General features: G+C 39.6%; 2 protein-coding genes across 2 annotated transcripts; one reads left to right on the forward strand and one right to left on the reverse strand.

Annotated features, from left to right (window-relative positions):
• Positions 1-2,316: 2,316 nt before the first annotated feature.
• On the reverse strand, positions 2,317-4,811 carry zgc:153913 (carboxypeptidase N subunit 2). Its single transcript, XM_018677200.2, has 2 exons — positions 4,559-4,811; positions 2,317-4,376 (listed from the first exon to the last, which is right to left on the reverse strand). The coding sequence occupies exons 1-2, from the start codon at positions 4,583-4,585 to the stop codon at positions 2,796-2,798; spliced, it is 1,608 nt and encodes a 535-aa protein (XP_018532716.1). The 5' UTR covers positions 4,586-4,811; the 3' UTR covers positions 2,317-2,795.
• Positions 4,812-5,576: 765 nt separating this feature from the next.
• Positions 5,577-8,352, forward strand: cldn1 (claudin 1). Its single transcript, XM_051070114.1, has 4 exons — positions 5,577-5,972; positions 6,917-7,081; positions 7,242-7,326; positions 7,741-8,352. The coding sequence occupies exons 1-4, from the start codon at positions 5,750-5,752 to the stop codon at positions 7,901-7,903; spliced, it is 636 nt and encodes a 211-aa protein (XP_050926071.1). The 5' UTR covers positions 5,577-5,749; the 3' UTR covers positions 7,904-8,352.

Genomic DNA, 8,352 nt, shown 5'->3' on the forward strand with positions numbered 1-8,352 from the left:
AATATTATTATATCCACTGAGTCCTATGATGATTGAGATGATGAGACATATTTTGCTGTGTTATTAATTCAGTAACATATTGATAATAAGGTTGGTTATAAAACACATACACAGAAACTTGATGTGAAATTCGTTTACATTTTCAGATCAAATACTGTCCTCTGAATTCTTGCCCCCAGGCACTGAGTCTCAGATGACCTCTACTCATTGTCCCACTAAGGACCTTGCCCTGCCCTCGCCACCTCCCTCCTCACTGGCCGGTCTAAACTCTGTGGGAAACCCCCCAGTGCTTTGTGTTGTTTTGGACATTGTGCGTCTCACCAGATAATGTCTCCTCCCCTCTGTTTCTTTCCTCTCCCATCTGAAGAGCTGCTGTGTGGAGCATGGTGTCCAGCGCTAACTGCCCACTATGCAGGACAGAGAGTTGGGATCTTACTGTGGGGGTTAAGAGCTGCTTTTCAGCATCCCTCACAGGACAGCACTCAGACCCTGCTGTTGTTAGTTTGCCATGTAGGCCATGTTAATAATTGTCAGTGATGGATACTGACAGGTGAAGATAACTCTATTAGCCCATCAAACTACACTGGACCCAGCCCTCGATTCATCTTTACAAACACATTGTATGTAGTGCAGCCAGGCAGTGCTCAAAACCACATAACCTTTAGTTTGTCAAAGATTAAAAAATATGTCAGGTGATTAAAAGGGGCACTTGGGTTTTGATTATATGCCGCTCAGAAGATAGAGATATCCTTATTTTTGCCCAAAGCAGCACCACCAACTGTAGAGTATCAAGTTGATATGTTGATATGGCAAATGTGTTGATGAACAGTTGCTTATTTACACATTTAGCAGGCACAGAGCAACATTAGCATTCATCAGGAGTCAAGTGTCAGTTGACCTGATGAATGTAAGTCTAATATGCACTCTCCTTTTAGCTCTGCTTTGCTCATTATTAACTCATTACAAAAAAAGATCATCTGGCAACTGAATGCTACATTTTCACCTGCTAGTTTCTGACTTCGTCTATCTGCTGTTTGGTGTTGAGCAGTTAACATACAGTGGCTGGAAACAGCACTGATGAGAGCAATGAGAGAGAATGAAGTGAAGCTTTTCAGCTGTAAAACCAAAAGAAATTGCTGAAAGAAGCTGAAACAGTCTGAGCTGAGGGGGAACTGCAGTGTAGGTGTTAATCCTCTGTGGGTTCATCACCATGAGTGACATCTTTCATAATATTTTAGTAATTTCAAGCATTGTTAATATAGAAATATTGAATAGAACAGCTTTAAATACAACTTCAGAAGGTATTTTAAGTGGTTAAAAGAGACTGATAGACAGACCTTTCATTTCATATCTGTAATACAGTAATTCAGCAGTTTACAGAAACTGCTAGTAACTGTTAAAAACTGCAATAACTCTTCTTTACATGTAGGAATTAGAGTTACACTTGATGTTTGATGGATGTGCAAAAAAAAAAAAAAAGAAAAAAAGAAAAATCACCTCACAGTTTAATTACTACACAGCAATTGTTGAAACTAATGTTAAATCTGTAATTTTTATAGAAGCAGCTAACCTCATACATATTTCTAAATAAAATCAGTTTTGTTGAAACAGGTTTGTTTCAACAATAATATGTCTTATTTAGCTTCTTCTTTTAGCTCTTCTAAATATGTTTTTAATTTTGAAGCCCATCATCTCCACTGAATAATGATGTGCATTTAACGACTTCCATAGTCTTGTTGCTCATTCACTAACAACCCTAATGTTAAATGTCCTGTTTACCCCATAGTTTTGGTCAAGTGAGGATTACCTCCGACTTAAGACCCTCCAAACTCTGGAAATAAGACAGCCACCACTTTTTGTTATGTGAATTGTGATGTCATTCAACTCGGACCGAGGACCCAATCGACCCTCTGGCCTTTGACCCTTATTAAGCTTGGGTTAGAGTGTTGTATTCAAGGTGTAGCCATCTGTGTGCCTTGTTGTGTTGAGGCTTCCCTCCTCCCTGCTCTGCTCCCTCAGTCTTTATCATCCCTCTCTGTATTCAGAGGCTGTGGGGTGATCAGAGGAAGCCTGATTGCTCTCAGTTAATTTTCAAAACTCCTCAATGACAGAGTGGATGGTTCTCTCTCATATTTCAAAATAATATATGTGTGCCAAGGCAGAGGTGAAATGCGCCTGCATATATTTACTCAGATTGTAATTACATGCAATTTTATCTTACTTCATACTAAAACTTGACTAGATTTCATAGGAATATGTACTTGTTATGTACAGTTTTTTTTTTTGCAGATCATGATTTTACATTCAAAAGCTTAATGAAGAAAATATCATACTTTATTGACCTCTAACATGAACAGTTGCTCCAATTTTTTCAAACTGCAAAATACACAGCCTGTAAATGGACATACTGAAACACTCAAATGTTCTGCACTTGTTGTTTTCAACTTAAGTCTTCAACAGACTTGATATAAAGAAGACTGAAGCCACATAGAGATGACAGGTTACTGAGGCTACTGGAGATCAAACACACCACAGTCAAAATACGAGTTAGTAGATGATTAACATGTTCCTCATAGTTCCTGTCAGCAGAGATAGGAACTTTAAAAGTACTGAGTTGAACTTTGAACTTTACAAGAAAAAGGTTCATCCACCCTTCTTATCATTCAGCAGCATTCATGTATACTGGTTATCAGCTGCAGAAGTTTGTTTACAGTATTGACATTCAGAACATATTATGTGACTCTTAGTATGAAGAAACAACAAATGCATGATGATTTGCACACTAACGGGGGAAATTACAGAATGGGGCTCTCGGTCATCGTATCATTGCTACATTGAGAATGTTCAGGCTCATTTTTCAAAAGATGCTCCTCAATATTGCCGTCATTGTCCTGAAACAGCACCTTCACTGTCAGTGGAGAACATTTATCCACTTTACATTTGACGACCAAGGTGTCACCGGACGCTTGCAGGCTACAGTTGCTGAGATCAGGCATCTCACCTTTAGACACCTGACACACCAGCTGGTCCTTGTCGATGGAGACAACTGTCCGTTTTCTCAAAAAGCCAGGACTCTCGCAGAGCATCCTGTCCAGCATCTCTATGTCTTGGCTGTTTCTCAGCACCCAGTCGTGTAAGTACCACATGTGACAGTCGCATTTCCAGGGGTTTCCGTGCAGCCTCACCGTGTGCTGGATGACGAATGGGTCTAAAAGGCCCAGCGGGAGAGTTTCCAGCTGGTTGTCAGACAGGTAGAGCTGCTGCATGAACAACTGATTCTCAAACAGTTTGGGGCCCACCTTCCTCAGACTGTTCTTGTGGAGGTGGATCACTTTGATAGCTAATAAATAACTAAAGATGCCTTCAGACAGAAATGTGAGCTGGTTTTCAGAGAGATCCAGAGTCTCCAGCTGTGTAACATTTCTAAAAATGTCTTCAGGAAGGTTGGAGAGCTGGTTAGAGGACAGAATAAGGTCTGACAGAGATGTCAAATGGCTAAGAGAGGACAGCTCGATCAGTCTGTTGCCTCTAAGGTTCAGCTCCTGCAAATTTGAGGCACTGAATCCAAACACTTCATCGCTGAAGGTTGTAAGATGGTTTCCACGGAGGTTCAGCACCTTTAGCTCAGTTAAGGCAGAGAAGATGCCATCAGTGAGCTCTGATATCTTATTCCCTTCCAAGTGAAGCTCTATCAGCTGAGAGATATTGTGGAATGTGTCAGATGTGATATTGCTAATGAGGTTGTTGTTCATTTTCAGGATCTCCAGCCTTGCCAGGCCAGAAAATGTCTCTCTTTTCACTTCTTCAAGCTTATTCTGGGACAAATCCAGGACACGTAGATTGTGCAAGTTCAGGAAAAGAAGCGTAGGCAGATGAGTTAAGATGTTTCCCTTCATCTGCAGAGTTTCTAGTTGTCTCAGGGTGTCAAACATGCCAGGAAGCACTGTTTTGAACTTGTTGAAGTTGAGCAGCAGTTTATTTAAGTTTTTCTGCTTTGAAAAAGTCCCCAGAATTAAATGGTCCAGCAAGGGGTTTCCACTAATCTCCAGCTCCTGCAGCTCAGTCAGGTCTTCAAAAGCCTGAGCGTGAACACTCCGTAGTGCATTATTTAAGAAGACAAGCTTGGTGAGTTGGGGGCTCTCCTGCAAAGTGTGTGCAAACAGGTATGCCACAGCTGATGTCATTACAATAAAGTCCTTGACCTGCTTGGACATGTTCCTCGGCAGAGATGTCATCCATTCCTCTGCACACAGCACTTGGGCTGGAGTGAAACACTGACATCTGTATGGACAAGAGGTTTGTGACTCTGTGTTGCCTTCATGACAGAGAAGCAACACCAGGAACAGAGTCAGGCTCAAATCTTTGCCCATTTTCCACTGTCAAAACATGAAGAAAGCTTGTATTAACAGAGAACTAAACATTTTATATAAAAACAGACATTCATGCACAACACTCAGATTTCTTATGTATAAGATGACATTTATTCACAGAAATAAGAGCGAGTAATGTTAATTTAAAGGATCTAACTGTTAATTTAAATAAGTGAAATTCAACATACCTCTGAGTTACAGGGATCACGCAGCATTGAATCAAATTTCCTTGTGGATGTACAAGTCAGCTGAAGCAAAGAGCAAATGACAACAAGCCTGAATTAGGCAAGACAAAACCTTTGGTCAGTGGCCAGCTCCTGCCATGGTTTCATCTGCACTCAACAAAAAAGTGGCCAATCTGGACAATCCTGTAATTCAGCAAATCAATGGAATTACAGGATTGTCCACTTATTTTGTGGATTATATTCTATGTAGTCTCACAGAGCAGATTATATCTGATTTTTATTTGTTGTTGTAATATATAACATGTGGAAGAAAACAGAGGACAGAGGTCTTTTTTTCACATCAGTTTCAGCAAAAGTTGATCAGCGTTGAGTCACTGTTTACCAGAAATGAACAAATAGATCCAAGAGGAAATGTGCTTTTATGGGAAAAGGAAATCACTCTTTCCGGTGATTAGTTTTTTGGTTGTTTGTTTTTTTATGTCCATCTACAACTACTGCTACCACTAGTAATAATTACATATATTTTAGCTATTTAACTGGTGTAGAGCGATGTAGAGTAGTTAACACAGACTCACATAAGAAATAATCTACACATTCTGATACAATAAAGCACAACAAACACAGACTAATGAGGAATGAAGGTGGGAGCTTGACTTTACAAAAAATTTACTTTTCTCATGACACATGTTTTAACTGTGGTGTTTGAATGTATGAGGGCAGTGTTTACAAAATAATTTAGAAATTGTTCCAAGCACAGGGGTGGGGGGGTTAGATCTTTCATTATATAGGCTAATATTAGATGTAAGAGAGAACATTTATTTTGTTTATAATCCAGTACACTTGAAATGTAAAGATGACACAATCACAGAATGTGTTTCTGTTATAGATTTAAGTTGGTTGAAGGTTGGAGGTTCAGGAGTCGTTTTCGTCCCTGCAGGAGACCCTCACATCCACTAGGTGTCGTCCCGCTTCTCCTAACCACACTCAGAGGTGATGGCATTCCTGGATCCTCCCTCTCCTCCAGGTTGTTCCCTGAGGATGCCCAGGTAGACACCATTGTTTGGGATCAGATCCACCAAATCAGCTGGAACTACTTTTGTAGGAAGTTTTGTAATCTTTCAGTTTTTATATAAGTAGAAGAAACTTTCATTTTTTTCCCCCATTTCATTCCTTTGCCATCTCTGAAGTTTAACGATGGCCAATGCAGGAATACAGCTTCTCGGCTTCTCGCTGGCCTTTCTGGGCTTCATTGGCTCGATAGCATCCACAGTCATGGTGGAGTGGAAAGCTTCGTCCTATGCAGGAGACAACATCATCACAGCTCAGGCGCTGTATGAAGGACTGTGGAAGACCTGTGCGTCACAGAGCACGGGTCAGATTCAGTGTAAAGTCTATGATTCACTTCTCCAGCTCCCAGGTAATGTTGTTTTATACATCATGTTTTCATTTCACCGTTTACAAGATTCTGTTATAAATTTCAACAACTGAGCATAGGCTGTCATCTTAGTCAGAGCATACTGAGCCCTTACTGAGTTTCTTCTGCTACAAATATATGAGTGTGAGAAGACAATGGGTCACTAGTCCATTAAGGGTTTATTACTGAAACAATATTAGATTTTTTAAAGAGGCACTATACTTTATGGACATAAAGTGATTCATTCCTAAAATGTTTAGACTAGTTAAAGAATTATCTGCCTCTATTTGGTAAAATATGTGTAAATCTCTTTGGTCATTCAAACCTTCCCAGAGGTTTAGGAGAATGTCCTCATCTCCCTCTTGCATGCAGAGACATGTCAGTCAAATACCAACAGCTCACTGATCAAAGAGAAACTTCTTGAAATCCATTAAAAAGGACAGGAAGTTATAAGTGGTGATCAATTTCAAATGAAAATGTATCTGTGTAAATGGATTTTTAGCTCCTTTATAATAAAAGACTGATGATATCAGCTCCATCAGATGAAACAATCCTTAAAGGAATGTGTTGGGTTCACCTCAGCTGGATGTGACTCATGTTGTAAGCATTCCCGCCTGTTTTGTGCCTTCTGAAAACAAGATGTACACTGAGATTCAGTCAAGAGATACTATCTATATAATAAGGACTGCTAATGGACATCATAAGAACAAGTATGATTTTTAAAGCTTGGCTTTTGTTTTAGCTTTCTTATCAGATATACAGGGAAGTGTAATCACTGTTAAATTAATATTTATTTGTGCAGAAATAATCGTGGTCAAATTTGACCATGTGTTTACATGATGTACACTCTCCAACTACTTAACTTTATGAGGCCAACGAAAAAAAATAAAGAACTTGAGTAAAACCTGCTAAAATCAACTGATCCTGTGCTGTGTCTTTGTCTCCAGGGATTGTACAGGGCACACGAGGGCTGATGTTGTCTGCCATCTTGCTGTGCTTTATTGCCATCTTGGTGGAGGTGGTTGGCATGAGGTGCACCACCTGCATGGGAGATCAACCACAGCAGAAGGACAAAGTGGCACTGGCAGGAGGGGTTATCTTCATTTTTGCTGGTTAGAGTTCATTCAGTTCGCACACATACAATGGACACATTTACTTGGTAGCAAAACTGTGGGTTTTTGCTTTAAATGATATGATACACAATACACAACACTCTCTTGCATGTTTTAACTCGTATAACACAAAAGGTTTCTGTGCTCATTTTTTCCCCAGGTCTGCTTGCTCTGGTGGGAACATGTTGGTATGGCCACAGAATTGCACAGGACTTCTATGACCCATTCACTCCCACTAACGCAAAGTGAGTTAATTATAATTATCAGGTATAACTGAAGGTGTTTACCATGATGCAAGAGACAGACACTGAACAAATACTGTCTCCTGCCAATCCAAGTTGTCATTTAGTTCATCATTTAGAACAAATGGCAGCCAGTTAGCTTAGCATAAAGACTGGAAATGGTGGGAAACAGCTTAGACTATGCTGGCATGTAAAATCACTACATGTAATTTTTAAACTTTTTAAAATATTTTTTGGCAGAACCAGGCTAGCTGTTTCCAGTCTTTATGCTAAGCTAAGTTAAGCTAACCAGCTGCTGGTTGTAGCTTCATCATTGGAAGTTACTACTGTGAATATTTGAACTTTTTGACCCTAATGATCTGTGTTTAGACTTGAAGACTAGTCATGTAAAGTGTTTAATCTGTCTACCATTCACAGGTATGAATTTGGAAGTGCCCTGTATGTTGGATGGGGGGCTGCATTTCTCATCCTGATAGGAGGGGGCTTCCTCTGCTGCAACTGCTCCAGCAAGGGCTCATCAGGGAAGTCTCCACGCTACCCACCGTCCTCTGCCGGCCAGACAGGCAGGGACTACGTCTAGCCTGTGCTCATGGAAGGAGCATTCAGATTTTTAAAAAAATGTTTTGCAGCATGTATGGTGTTGAAATTGGTGTATGTTTACAGTTGTTGGGAAATAAATTCAGTTCTTTTGTCCGTATGAGAACAAACAAAAATGTTTGGAAAATACTTTGCATTTTAACAATGAAATGCATTTTGAAATTGAAGTTTATAAATGCTAATTATGACCAACTAAGAACTTAAGCAAAACAATAATATAATTTAAATGATTTAAAGTGTTTTTGACTGGAATTATTCTTTGGTTTTGAGGATTCAGAAAATATCTTTACCCAGAATAGGTTCAGGAATTCTCAGGACTCTTTATTTCCCAAAGTCTTTGCAACTAACACCCATTTTTGTTTTATATTTCCTTGTTTGGAAGCTTGTGATTATTCTGTCATTACATGTGAAATAAAAATCCTTGTTACTCTC

Source organism: Lates calcarifer, linkage group LG4, assembly GCF_001640805.2.
Source record: "Lates calcarifer isolate ASB-BC8 linkage group LG4, TLL_Latcal_v3, whole genome shotgun sequence".
Lineage (NCBI taxonomy): Eukaryota > Metazoa > Chordata > Actinopteri > Centropomidae > Lates > Lates calcarifer.

What these genes read in the sequence shown, in the direction of transcription:
- cldn1 (XM_051070114.1), top strand. Translation starts at nt 5,750, where the DNA reads ATGGCCAATGCAGGAATACAGCTTCTCGGCTTCTCGCTGGCCTTTCTG. An exon ending in TTCACTTCTCCAGCTCCCAG is followed by an intron (nt 5,973 to 6,916) that starts GTAATGTTGTTT and finishes CTTTGTCTCCAG; the next exon opens with GGATTGTACAGGGCACACGA. An exon ending in GGTTATCTTCATTTTTGCTG is followed by an intron (nt 7,082 to 7,241) that starts GTTAGAGTTCAT and finishes TTTTTTCCCCAG; the next exon opens with GTCTGCTTGCTCTGGTGGGA.
- zgc:153913 (XM_018677200.2), bottom strand. Translation starts at nt 4,585, where the DNA reads ATGCTGCGTGATCCCTGTAACTCAGAG. An exon ending in GTGATCCCTGTAACTCAGAG is followed by an intron (nt 4,377 to 4,558) that starts GTATGTTGAATT and finishes ATGTTTTGACAG; the next exon opens with TGGAAAATGGGCAAAGATTT.